The sequence below is a fragment of the Microtus pennsylvanicus genome, chromosome 3 (genome assembly GCF_037038515.1).
Source record: "Microtus pennsylvanicus isolate mMicPen1 chromosome 3, mMicPen1.hap1, whole genome shotgun sequence".
Lineage (NCBI taxonomy): Eukaryota > Metazoa > Chordata > Mammalia > Rodentia > Cricetidae > Microtus > Microtus pennsylvanicus.
Genome location: NC_134581.1, coordinates 76,627,557 through 76,641,143, shown reverse-complemented (window position 1 = coordinate 76,641,143; position 13,587 = coordinate 76,627,557). Strand labels below are relative to the sequence as shown.

Sequence of the window (13,587 nt, the reverse complement as noted above, 5' to 3'; positions counted from 1 at the left end):
TTACTGTCTGTCCGGTGACCCTCAGCACAGCCCCGCATTCACAACCAGCGCCTGGGGGGCGTGGCTTGCAGGCTGAAAGCCACGCCTCCCATCCCGATCTCGCAGGAGGGTGAGGCGGAGTTTGCGTAAACTTGGCCCCACCTCTTGCCCCGGAAGTACTTTCGCGTGGCTGAGGTTTCTGGGACTGTTGGCGAGCCGGGCTTCCTTTTTTCCCGACATCTTAGGGAGGCTGCAGTGGTCGTCGCCACTCTCCGAACTTCATCATGGTGAGGCTCCGGGTGTTGGGCGACGGGGTTCAGGGGGCCGAGCGGTGCTGAGGGGCGGTGAAGACGACGCTATACGGAGCGCTTTGGGATCTGCGTGGCTGCGTCTCAAGGCTGCTGCGGGCATTGCGTCCATGTGCTCCGGCGCCGCCGCCATGGGTCGGGGAGATGCAGCCGTCGGGGCGACTGGGGCCGCGCTATGACCAGCCCGCACTCTCGCTTTCTTCCCCTAGCCGCCCAAGGATGACAAGAAGAAGAAAGATGCCGGAAAGTCGGCCAAAAAAGACAAAGACCCAGTAAATAAGTCCGGTGGCAAGGCCAAAAAGAAGGTACGAGTAGCCATTTGTAATAGAGGAGGATTCTGGGGGGACCTTTCATGAACCTGTACTGTGGGTTTTTTTTTCTTTAGATCGTGAATTTCTAGAAACGTAAAACATATTGTTGACTTTGCGCCCTTCTACTGATTCTTGTCCTTATTTCAAGAATTTGGTGGTGGCCGGGCTATGGAGGCGCACGCCTTTAATCTCAGCACTCAGGAGTCAGAGGCAGGCGGATCTCTGTGAGTTCGAGACCAGCCTGGTCTACAGAGCTAGTTCCAGGACAGGCTCCAAAGCCACAGAGAAGCCTGTCTCGAAAAACCAAAAAAAAAAAAAGAATTTGGTGATATATATTCCCTTAAAACAGTGGTTCTCAACTATCTTAATGCTGAGGCATTTAATACAGTTTCTGATGACCCCAGCCATAAAATTATTTCCGCTACTACCTCGTAACTGCTTTTAGCTTTTCAAGACGGTTTTCTCTGTGTAGACCAGGCTAGGCTGCCTCTGCCTCCTGAGTGCTGGTATCAATCCTGGCGTAATTTTGCTGCTGAATAAAATGTAAGTTTCTGATAGGTGACCCGTAGGTTGAGAACCACGGCGAACATTGTGTAAAGCCACAGCATTTGCACATCTGCTGTCGGGACTGTTAGCAGTCTCTGACGCTGTGGCTTAGTGTGAAGTCTTTACCTGATATGATATGATAACCAGGGGACTTCTCACAGTTGGGATATTTGAGAAAGAATGATTCTGCCGGGATTGCTGACTAGTGTTCTCTTGTTTTTCTTATGAGCAGAAGTGGTCCAAAGGCAAAGTTCGGGACAAGCTCAACAATCTAGTCCTGTTTGACAAGGCTACATACGACAAACTCTGTAAGGAAGTGCCCAACTATAAACTTATTACTCCAGCCGTGGTCTCTGAGAGACTGAAGATTCGCGGTTCCTTGGCCAGGGCAGCTCTTCAGGAGCTCCTTAGTAAAGGTAAAAGATGATGTGCTTTGTTTGGGGGTCTGGGTTGTCTTGTTAGTGATCTGTTTCTGCCGTCTAAGTGCTGGGATCAAAGATGTGTGTCACCGCCGTCTAGCTTACTGCTGGTGTAATATGGTTATTGACATGGTCTTGAATTCCTGACCTTTTCTGCTTCTCGGGTACTGGGATTAAAGGCAAATACCACTATGCCCTATTAGGGAAACCGTGTCACTGTAGCCCAGGAAAATTATTCTCCTGCCTCAGATGTTTTGGTTACAGTCATTTTTACTAAATACACTGATGGGGCTGGGTGCTGGAATAGAAGTGCGTGTCCTACAGAGAGACCCTTGTGCAGTGACTCCTAGTTTGTAATCCCAACATTTATTGGTAAGACCGGAGAATCGGCCAGGAGCTCTCAGGCCAGTTAACCTCTTGGGGAGATCCTGCCTCAACAGAGTGGAAGAAAAGTGACTTCTCAACACACTAGCATTCTGATACCTCCACTCACACACACTTAGGCCATAGTAATTGGGGGGGGGGGGCGGACAGGGTTTCTCTGTAGCTTTGGAGCCTGCCCAAGAACTTGGTCTGTAGGCCAGACTGGCCTTGAACTCACACAGACCCACCTTTGTCACACCCAAGTGTTAGGATTAAAGGTATGCCCTCACACACAAAGTAAATCTTAAAAGCAGCTACACTGATTCCTGCATGTGACCTTAGCTCATTGAAGGTTGAAAGGATCCTAATTTCCAGGCCCGCATAGGCTACGGAGTAAGACCCTCTTTCAAATACCACTCTAAGAACTTAGGGTCTAATAAAAGTCATGTCCTTGGTGCTGGAGAGATGAGTCAAAGCACTCTGTAAAAGCATCAGATGGCCTTCTCAGATCATCAGGCACACATGTGCCATACATTTATGCAAAGTCCTTCAAACACAAAAAAGTTAAGATCTTACCCTTTCTCCTCAGGGCTTATCAAGCTGGTTTCAAAGCACAGAGCCCAAGTAATTTACACCAGAAACACAAAGGGTGGAGATGCCCCAGCTGCTGGTGAAGATGCATGAACAGGTGAGAGAACCAAAGGGCTCTTGGCATTGAAATACTGCGTGCTCCCTCTGAGATACTGATTCTGACTTTATCTCTTTATCCTTTTGCAGGTTCAATCAGCTGTACTTTTGGAAAAATAAAACTTTATTAAATCAAATCAATGGGTGCTCTGTTTCCTAAGAAATACAACTGGAGAGGATCTGGCTTTTGAAGTAGTAGTTGGAATGGGTTTGTTGGCTCTGAGGTCATAGGATTATCAGGCTAGGGCTCTTCAGCTTTTTCCCTTGTTTGACTGCTTGTTTCTCGTTGCAGTTTCAGTTTTGAATTGATGCCTAAAAGGAAATGAAGACTTAGCAAAATTAATAGAAAACATATAGGAGGTAGCTGATTAGAGTATGGACACATACCTGGACTGCCAACGGCGTCCATTATTCCAGACTCTGCCAAAAGAGGGCAGCCAGCCTGCACTGGTATCGGAATTGTGGTCAAAGTTGGCCCCAACTCGTTCTGGGGGGAGTTTCTTCAGTTTTTGTTTCTCCTCTGCAAATAGGAAATATGGTGACCTGACTACTTGAGTAGTTTTGTCTCCGAAAAGCTAAGTCGCTGGTTCCCTTGACACATGCTGCAACCAGCTCAGAAAAGTGGCATTGAATGTGAAGCTAGCTTGCTTACTTTCTTTAAGGAATTCTTCATAGGAAGGTCCTATTGGTAGGTTTCCAGAGCTGTGTTCCTCCTCTTGGATCATCCATGGAGGTGTGGCACCTACAACAAGCAAAGCCCTTTACTATGTGATGCGGCCCAGCCAGGGGTGCTCAAAATTAAAAATCTGAGGTTTCTGGAGCTTGAGGGCTGGTGGCACACACCTTAAGTCCCAGCAGAGGGAGGCCTATCTCTTGAGTTTGAGGCCAGCCTGGTCTACAGAGTGAGTTCTCAGGCTCCAAAGCCACACAGAGAAACACTGTCTCGGGGGAAAAGAAGGCAGCATTGGCACTTTGGGGAAGGCAGAGGCAGTGGAGGATGTAGACCGGACATTTACAAGTGTATGCTGAGCTCTCAAGGTGGTATGTTACACTCCCACAAGATTGCAGGAAGTGCCACCTCACCTAACAGCCAAGCACTGGGTGTAGTTACTTTAAACATTGTTTTGGTTGGCTTTTTATTCCTTTTGGAGTTGGTTTCACTGTGTACTTCAAGCTGGCTTCAAAATCAAGGCCTTCCTGCCTTCAGCCTCCTAAGTGCTGGAGTTAAAGGTTCCTCTGTGGCTGTTAGTCTTGTTGCCTTGAGATCCCAGCACTGGGGAGGCAGCAGGAGTTCCAGGACAGGCTCCAAAGCTATAAAGAAACCTTGTCCGGGGCTAGAGAGATAGCTCAGTGGTTAAGAGCATTGCCTGCTCTTCCAAAGGTCCTGAATTCAATTCCCAGCAACCACATGGTGGCTCACAACCATCCGTAATGAGGTCTGGTATACATAATATTTCAAAAAAAAAAAAACTTGTCCAGAAAAAAGTCACTGAAACAAGCTTGGTTCCAGCTAGCATGACTGGCTGGTCAGTAAACTCACAGGATCCACCTGTCTCCATCTAATGGTACTAGGATCATACCTGGCTTTTTGTATAGGTTCTGGGGATTGGAAGCTGTGTCCTGCTGAACAGCAAGTACTCTTAAAAATGAGCTATTTGCTCAATTCTAAGGCTTTACTTAAAAAGAAAATAGCAAACAGGTCAGATAAGGTATATTTGTCTAATTCTAGCACTTCAAAAATTTTGGTAGGGACTGCACAGTGGTTAAGAACACTATTTTTGCTGCTCTTCCAGAGGTCACGAGTTGAATTCCCAGCAACCACATAGTGGTTCACAACAATCTGTAATGAGATCTGGTGCCCTCTTCTGGCATCCAGGCAAAACACTATACATAATTAAATCTTAAAAAAAAATTTGTGGCAGGAGCTCAAGGATTAACCTGCATCAAAACAGCTGGGCATGGTGATGCACACCTTCAACCTCAGCACTTAGGAGGCAGAAACAGGTGGATATCTTGAATTCCAAGCTATCCCCATTCATAGTTACAAATTGAGACCCAGTCTCAACAACAACCAAAAATCAAAACAAAGCACCCAAAATTGTCTTGCAGACATAGAAACATTGCTCAGAAACTTACCTGAGTGGATGTTACCAATGCCAGGTATATCCTGTGGTGAAAATAAGATACCAGATAAATCATGAGATACAATACTCAAAGCTGGAGACAGCAAACTTTAAGGAACACAACTGACAATGCTAGTTCTGAAGAACTCCAGTCACTGAACCGTCCCAAGGTGGGACTGAGGTAGGCAGGTAAAATTGCTCAACAAAGTTACACAGCAATTTGAGACACAGAAAGGAGTGCTAGGATTCAATGGCAGGGTGGTGGGGCGTAATTTCAGATGGCCTGTTGGAGTACCCAAGTGTGGATACCCTGTATCAAGAGTAGATATTACCCTGAAAGGTTGCAATAGCGTCTAGGAACACTACCACAGAAGGATGTAGTAAGGGAAAACCAGCAGGAAGAGAAGATGGTTAGAATAGGTAGAAAAGCCAAGACAGCCGTCTTGGGAACTGAGGGGTCAATGACCCCTTCCGGTTTGCTTGTCCATTGTACCTGTACCTGATGGCCAATGAATGTTAGCTGCTGTCCAGTCTCCATCCAGTCAAGCTCTGGAACACGCTGCAGGTCCACGTGGGATACCTGCTGTGAGCTGGAGGCTACATGGCTGAAAGACAGGGGAGCCAGGCTGGCAGATGAGGTCCTTGAGCAATGAGGACAGCAAAGATTAGATCTGTTCCCATTTTCCAGCATCCAACAAAAGAGGATCCCTGACAACGTACCCGTTGGTTGCTTTCCAGTTTCCAGGTGCCGAAGAGCCCTCTTCTGGATCTGGCTCTGCCTGAGGCTGAGTTTGATTCAGGAAAAATAAATGTGTCTAAGGTGCTTAACAGCCTCCCTGGGCCATGAGCCCGCACTCCAGACCCCAGAATATTATGGAGGATACTGCCCATTTTACCAACTCCCAGCCCTGCCCACGTCTCCATTGAGGGGCCCTGCCCCCACAGAGAAGGTAATTGAGGCATATCGACTTGTGACCCATTAGCTCTCTGAGAAGAGTTGACAGTTGGAATGCTGGACCAGGGTAAGCCAGGCATCAGTGGATTTGGATACTGCTCTGGGTCCGCCGAGGGAAACAAACCTCTAAGACAGATAGGACCACTTCCTGCCGACTCTGCTCTACTTCCCGGATCTGAGCTGCCATCTGTGGGAGAGAGAATGCTTAGGGTGGCTCCGGATCATGGGGAGAGTTCCTCTGCAGACGCCTTTCTTCCTACCTCTTTAATTGCCGCATCCTCTTTCTCCTCATAGGAGTCCAAGGCCTTCACCATGGATTTCTTAAACCTAAAAAATGAAGGAATTATAAAAATACTGGAAAGGGCCAGGTGGTGGTGCCGCACACCTTTAATCCTAGCACTTGGGAGGCAGATCTCTGAGTTCAAGGCCAGCCTGGTCTACAGAGTGAATTTCAAGACAGCCAGGACTATTACACAGAGAAACCATGTCTCAGACAAAAACAAAAACAAAACAAACTGTAAAGAGATAAATTAGCCTAGAACTCCAGCCCCACTGTTTTAAAGAACACTTCAGTAGACAGTTTTTAATTCTGAGGGGAAAAAACTGAGACAGTCTGATTGTGTAGCTTAACCTAGCACAGAACTCCCACCTCAGCCATCTGAGTGCTGAGATTACAGGGATGAACCATCAAGCTCTGTAATTTTGAAAATTTGCAACTCACAAAAACAAAACTGGTCAAATGAGCCCCTGGGTACACTGGCGACGCTGTCATGACAGCTCCACTATGCACCGTAGGTGTTCTGCCTGCACACCAGAAGAGGGCACCAGATCTCATTACAGATGGTTGGGGACCACCATGTGGGTGCTGGGAGTTGAGCTCAGGACCTCTGGAAGAGCAGCCCATGCTCTTAACCTCTGAACCATCTCTTCAGCCCCTATTATTTGTTTGTTTGTTTGTTTATTTATTTATTTTGATTTTCAGAGATAGGGTTTCTCTGTGTAGCCCTGGTTGTCCTGGAACTCACTCTGTAGACCAGGCTGGCCTCAAACTCAGAGATCCACCTGCCCCTGCCTCCTGAGTGCTGGGATTAAAGGTATGCGCCACCACTGCCTGGCAGACTTTTTAATTTTTATGTATTTGAGTGTTCTACCTACATACATGTCTGTACACCACATGCATGTCTAGTTTCCTCAGAGACCAAAAGAGGGTATTGGATCCCTTGGAGCTGGTTGAGTTGCACAACTAGTGGGTGCTGAAAAGTTCTCTAACTGCTGAGCCATCATCCCCAGGCCCTGCAGTGAGATACAGGCTGACAGCTTCTGATAGAAAACTACACTGCTCATCTCCCATTGTTTACTGGAAGGCACATGAACTGCCACTCTTGATCACTCAGCCTTTGTATCTAAACAATTCATAGAATATTTTCCTATTTAAATCCCTCCACTTTTTACATATAACTTCCTTCGGCCACAGTGAAAACTCATCCCCAACAACACATCTGTATTTGTTTTATATTACAATACTTAAAAAGTGGGGCTGGGGGCTGGAGAGAGATGGGTCAGTAGTTAAGAACACTGGCTGCTCTTACAAAGGGCCCAGGTTCAATTCTCAGCACCCACATGGCAGCTCACAACTGCCTGTGACTTCAATTCCAGGGGATCTGATACCTTTACATCAATGCACATAAAATAAAGTTAAATTAATCTTTTTTAAAAGTGGGGCTGAAGAGATGCCTCGGTGGTTAAGAGCACAGGCTGCTCTTCTACAGAACTCAGGTGTGATTCCCAGCACCAACACAGTGTTTCAGGGAGACTGTAACTCCAGTTATAGGGGATGTAATGCCCTCTTCTAGCTTTAGAGGGCATCAGGCACACACATGGTAAACAGACAGATGTGCTAGTAAAACCTATACACATAATTTGTTCGTTCATTTGTTTTTCGAGACAGGGTTTCTCAGTAGCTAAGGAGCCAGGCCTGGAACTTGCTCTGTAGACCAGGCTGGCCTCGAACTCACAGAGATCTTTCCAGGCCTGCCTCTGCCTCCCGAGTGCTGGGATTACAGGTGTGTGCCACCACCTGACACACATTATCTTTTTTTAAAAATAACTCTTATTTTTCTTGTTAATACTTTTTTTTAAAGATTTATTATGTATACAGTGTTTTGTCTACATGTATGCCTGCAGGCCAGAAGAGGGCACCAGATCTTACTACAGATGGTTGTGAGCCACCATGTGGTTGCTGGGAATTGAACTCAGGACTTCTGGAATAGCAGGCAGTGCTCCCAACCTCTGAGCCATCTCTCCAGTCCCCATTATCTTTTTTAAAGCATATAGTACTCTACTACTTTACCAGTAGACTTGCTTAGTTCTCAGCATTCATGCTGGGCAGCTGGCAACTACCTGTAACTCCAGGCCCAGGGGATCTGATACTTCTGCCTCCCTAAGCAGTGGTGCTCAAGTGCACACACCCAACAGACCAGACACACCTATACACACAAACACAAAATAATAATTTTTGAGACAGGATTTCTCTCTGTAGCCTTGGTTGTCCTGGAATTTGCTCTATAGACCAGGCTGGCCTCAAACTCAGAGATCTGCCTGCCTCTGCCCTCCCGAGTGTTGGGATTAAAGGCGTGCGCCACCATCGCCCGGCTTGCACAAACCATTCTTGCGCACAACCCAAGTTCAGTTTCCAGCACACACACATGTGGGGCTGCTCACAACTGCCTATAACTAAAGTTCCAGGAAACCATTTATTTCCTCTGCCTCCAAGGACACCTGCATTCACACGTCCTCCCTCCCCTCCCCTCGACATTATCAAAAATAAAGGCTGGAGAGATGGCTTAGAGGTTAAGAGCACTTGATGCTCTTGGAGCCTGGTTTGGGTTTTTAGTACCTATGTGGTGGCTCACCACTGTGTAACTCCAGTTCTAGGGCATCTAACATCGTCTTCTGGTCTCTGTGGGCACTGCATGTTCATAGCATACATACATACAATACAGGTCAGACATTCCTACACATGAAAGTAAGTCTTAACTAATACCATCATGAAAAAGTAGAGGCAAGAAGATCTTAAATTGAAGCCAGCATGTATTATATAGTGAGATCCTGTCTTAAAACAAGCCAGGCTATGCAATCCTCCTGTCTTAGCCTTCTTGGAGGGGATTACTGGTTTCCCATAAGCTGCATTTGTATCCTCTTTTACACCTTTTTTTTTTTAACTTAGAAGAGTAAGTCAAACATGGTGACATATGCCTTTAGTCCCAGCACTTGGCAGATCTCTGTGAGTTTAAGGCCAGCCTGATCTACAGAGTGAGTTCCAGGACTACATAAAGAAACACTGTCTCCTAAAAGAAAAAGGAAGGAAGGAAGGAAGGAAGGAAGGAAGGAAGGAAGGAAGGAAGGAAGGAAGGAAGGAAGGAAGGAGAGAGGGAGGGAAGGAAGGAAGGAAGGAAGGAAGGAAGGAAGGAAGGAAGGAAGAGGAAGGAAGGAGGGAGGGAGGGAGGGAGGGAGGGAGGGAGGGAGGGAAAGAAGGAAGGAAGGAAGGAAGGAAGGAAGGAAAAAGAAAGGGAAGAATGTACTCATCATTGCCCTCAATAAGTTTCTATGTATCTTCATTCACTATCCAATGATCCTATGCAGGAGGCTGGAGAGATGGCTCAGAGGTTGGAAGCACTAGCTGCTCTTCAGAGACCTAGGTTTAAAGAAACACACAGCAGCTTACAACCATCTGTGATTCCAGCTCCAGAGGACCAGATGCCCTCTTCTAGCCTCTGAGGTAGCCATCCTCCCGTCTCAGCCTTCCAAACAGCAGGGAGGCTGGGCCTAAAGCACCATACCCAGACATCACATCTTCTGTGTGTGCACATTCAATGCAGAACTTGGGGGGGGGGTGGCGCATACTAACAAAAAGTGCTATGAAAACACTAGATAACAATGAAGTCGCTGCTGGACTTCCCAAACTTTTACTTACTTTGGGTGTGTTGAGAGAGACCCTCCTGATGCAGCTGGGTATTGGAACTAGGAATGTGCACTAACAGAGTTGAGTCTGAACTTCCCAAATGTGTCCTTGTTTTGAGACAAGGTCTCATTCTATAGCCCAGGCTGGCTTTGAACTCTCAAGAATCCACTCTCAGTTTCCCTAGTCCTGGATACAGACGCTCCTTTGAAGCTTTCCACTTCGAAGCAGTTTCTGTGCCTGACAAACACCTGGAGTTGTTCACTTTGCTACTTCATCTCTTACACCAGGTGACTTACCGGGCATAATCCTGGGGGGAGATCAGAAACTTCTCTTTCATCTGAGCGTTGGCCTTGTTCTCCCACCAGAATTTGTTGGTGGCTTTCTTATGCTCTGGGCTGAGAACGGAGAGGAAGAGTAACCTTAGCAAGGCAGTAAGATAGTAAAATAGTACAGGCTATCAGAGCACTAGGTAAGTAATGCAGACTGGCATCTGGGCTGCTGCTTTGGAGAGACAGACAAAAGAACATTATTTATTACCAACCTCTTCAAGATCTCAATCTCGGGATTCCTTTCCTCCAATAGAGTGAGATGGAGGGAGGGAGGGAAGCGGCTTTTCTAACAAGACGGCGGTAGTGGATGCTAAGAGCCCCTAAGCTGCAAGCTTGGCAAGGTAATTCAATCTACCCCAATTAAGTCACAAAAGCGACCTTCCTCTCCTCAGTTCCAACTTTCCCTCCCACCGTGTAGACATCTCTGCGTGTGTACGGGGGAGGCGGGTGTTCCCCAGATGTCACCTGGCCAGATGTTCCAGCAGACCCCCGTGCAGCACTGTCAGGTTTCCGTGGCTCAGGTGTTTTCGCACTTCGCGGCCACAGCAAAGACACCAACAGCACCGATCGTGCTCGGGGACATAGCGCTCTATCTGGGCGGCACGGACGGCCTTGCGGGCGGCTTCCACCTGCAGGGACACAAGCCAGCTAGGACCCTGAAACCACAGCTGCGGGCCCTCGAGCCCGGCCCGCATCCCTGGCCTCCTCCAGCCTCGCTTCCGCACCTGCGGTAAAAGCCGCTCCAGAGCCCCCTTCAACTGCCGCTGGTGCTTGCGGCTGTAGACGTGTCCGCGACCACAGAAGAAAGTTTGGCGACACAGAGGACATCTCTGCGGTGGCGCCATCGACCCAGGACCCGCTATCACCTCCACCACCAGCCGGTTTGTCACCACCCACTGACCCCTGACCTTCCCGGGGCGGGGCGAACCCGGGAGCTCTGGGCTCCCTCTAGAGGTCGTAGGCGATACTGCAACTCGTTCTGCGGCTGCGCAGACTATTCACTACCACGCCCCTCTCACGTGCGCGCAGAAAACCCAGCCGAATCAGTGGCGTCCCAGATGTCCTGGGGCTTGTGAAAGAACTCCGGGACAGGAACCACTTCAGTTAGGACTTCGGACTATCACAGGGCGCACACTGTGTCCCCGAGCTTTGTGTTAACGACCCTACTGAGGTTGACGATTTGTAGTTTGGCATTATTGTTATTTTATACGTGAGAAAGATGTGGCTGGGAAGAATGAGGACCTCTGAGGAAGGCTGCAGAGGTGTTAGCTTCGGAGTCAGCATCAGCATCCAGTTTCCCTGAATTCTGCCGGAGAACACTTGATCCGAGTGATTGTGATCTAGTTACAGCCCTTCCACAGGAGTGTTGATTTTCTGGTGGTAATTACTTCTTAATCTTTAAAAGTGCTCCGACCCTGTCTCAAAAAACCAAAAAAAAAATAAAAATAAAAAAAAAAGTGCTCCGAAGTAGAACAGTCTTTGTAAGCCACTTCTCCCAGCATTGGCTTGGTAGTCTAATTCCTTGATCTCTAATGCTTAAAGTGAATCCTTCGCTAACAACCTCGCAACAATTCTCGTATGTCGGGGTTCTTACTCAGCAGGTAAGAGCACCAACTGCTCTTCTAGAAGACTCTGGTTATATTCCCAGCACCCACATGGCAGCTCACATCCGTCTGTAACTCCAGTCCAGGACACCCTCACACAGACGTATATGCAGGCAAACACCAACGAACATCAAATAAAAATAAATTTAAAAGGTGGGGAAAAAAATTCGCGTATGTCATATGCCACCCTAGGAACGTGTTTCCTCATTTTTCTAAAGCTGCTCAAAGTAGTCTGCACAGTCTGCCCAATTACTATGAGCTTCCTGGAGCTCTGCAGTCTGGTTTGTGAAAGTATTTGCCTGCTAGTCGCCACCACCACGTGTACCTTTCCCACTTGAACTAGGTTTGTGAAACAGACTGTAACCCCCCACCCAATATTACTCTAGATTGAAATAGCTGTTTCTAGTCCCCTGGAGAAGCAGGCAGTCAAGCTCCGCCTTACAGGGGGGAAAAAAAACCAACCCTAAGCTTGCCCCAAGATAAAGCGACAGAATCCCACCAATCCCTGAGCTTCCCCGAAGATCGGGCCACCAATGAAAGCACACACACACACACACACCATATAAAGCCGGCCTCCTGCTCAGGGCTCCGCCTTCTCACGCAGCAGGGGCAGCCGCCATCTTGTATCCCTTCCCAATGAACCTCTTGTGTGAGGTTTGTTGTGTAGAGTGACTTTGTGGTATTCCTTGGCTCCCGACTGCCAGATTACTTTTCCCTTCAGAGCTGCAACACTTGCACTGGTGAAATCTTTCCCCTTCCTGTAACACCTAACAGTGACCTATCTCCCAGGGAATGAAACCACCAAGCTAAAGCCAGAAGGCACACTCTCTTTAACTCAGTCCCACAGCCACTCTGCAACGAACTGTCTTATCCACCGGACCCCTGAGTGGTTTAAAACCAGCCTCCATTTGTATTCACACAGCATATCTCCTTCACATCCTTTTTTTTGTTTTGTTTTGTTTTTTTATTTTTCGAGACAGGGTTTCTCTGTGTGTGTCCTGGCTGTCCTGGAACTCACGGAGGTCCACCTGCCTCTGCCTCCCGAGTGCTGGGATTAAAGGTGTGTGCCACCACCACCTGGCTTTCACATTCTTTCTTTTCTTGCTTGGAGTCAGATAAAATTTGTTTTGTTTTGTGTTTATTTTTTAAAACAGGACCTGGTAGCATAGCTCAGTCTTGCTGGGTTGTTGAGAATGACCTTCAATTCCTGACCATCCTGCCTCCACTCAAATGCTGGGATTGCAGCTGAACATCACTCTGTCCACCAACTATGTAAGATCTGACTGGTTTCCAAGTATTTGGTTTCTTTTTGCTTCATTTACCCTCTGCAGTCACCCTTAGGAAGTCTCCAAAACAATTTTCCGCATTAGTTTAGTAGCTGAGGATTAAATTGCCCTCAGAATAAGCCCCAGCCTCCCCTGCACTTCATTCAGAGCTCCCTACCAAGTGATTCCCAACTCCCTTGGCTCGTCCCCTTCCGCCCACTGGCCTCCATCTTTCTTCCAGGCAATATATTCACTAGTCCAGTTGCTCCGGTGCACTTCAGCGTCTCTCATCTCTGTCCCCCAGTTTCCTGTGTCTGGAACTGACTTCCTTCCATTTCCATGTCCTCTATTCTCTCCATCCTGGAAGGCTCTGATGTCTGAGCTGCAGTGTGATTGCAGTGAAGCGGCCGTATGTGGCACACAGCAAGCTCCCAAATGTTTACTGAACGAATGCCAACCATTTTGTGACCCTTCCATAGTTGTGTCTGTGAATTCATTCACTCATGGTTCCAGGAATGGAACCAGGGTCCTCACATAAACTATGCCAGTACCTACCACTGAGATAACTTCACCAACCCCAGAATTATTTTTTCTCTCTCCATTTCTCTCAGCAGGCTGTGCACTGTGCTCCATGTTCCCAGATTTGTGATCTCTCGCCAATGCTGAGGTGATACTGATGTCTAAGTCATTTCTACTCCTGTACGTGACCCTTCACCCTTGCCGTGCATGGTGGCACA

The 13,587-nt window shown here is 47.7% G+C and overlaps 2 protein-coding genes across 4 annotated transcripts; one reads left to right on the top strand and one right to left on the bottom strand.

Annotated features, from left to right (window-relative positions):
• The first annotated feature begins 124 nt into the window (after positions 1 to 124).
• Rps25 (ribosomal protein S25) lies at positions 125 to 2,766 on the top strand. Its single transcript, XM_075966205.1, has 5 exons — positions 125 to 266; positions 497 to 592; positions 1,377 to 1,560; positions 2,516 to 2,614; positions 2,704 to 2,766. The coding sequence occupies exons 1-4, from the start codon at positions 264 to 266 to the stop codon at positions 2,608 to 2,610; spliced, it is 378 nt and encodes a 125-aa protein (XP_075822320.1). The 5' UTR covers positions 125 to 263; the 3' UTR covers positions 2,611 to 2,614; positions 2,704 to 2,766.
• On the bottom strand, positions 2,717 to 10,873 carry Cenatac (centrosomal AT-AC splicing factor). 3 transcript variants are annotated; one of them, XM_075966200.1, is made up of 11 exons: positions 10,707 to 10,873; positions 10,447 to 10,610; positions 9,949 to 10,047; positions 5,952 to 6,018; positions 5,816 to 5,878; positions 5,457 to 5,521; positions 5,236 to 5,377; positions 4,750 to 4,780; positions 3,266 to 3,355; positions 3,001 to 3,133; positions 2,717 to 2,925 (listed from the first exon to the last, which is right to left on the bottom strand). In XM_075966200.1, exons 1-11 carry the CDS (start codon positions 10,824 to 10,826, stop codon positions 2,865 to 2,867), a joined length of 1,035 nt encoding a protein of 344 aa, XP_075822315.1. In that variant the 5' UTR covers positions 10,827 to 10,873; the 3' UTR covers positions 2,717 to 2,864. The 3 variants fall into 3 exon arrangements, with proteins under 3 accessions (XP_075822315.1, XP_075822316.1, XP_075822317.1); XM_075966201.1 differs by having other exon boundaries at positions 5,236 to 5,362; XM_075966202.1 differs by having other exon boundaries at positions 5,236 to 5,341.
• Between the last annotated feature and the right edge of the window lie 2,714 nt (positions 10,874 to 13,587).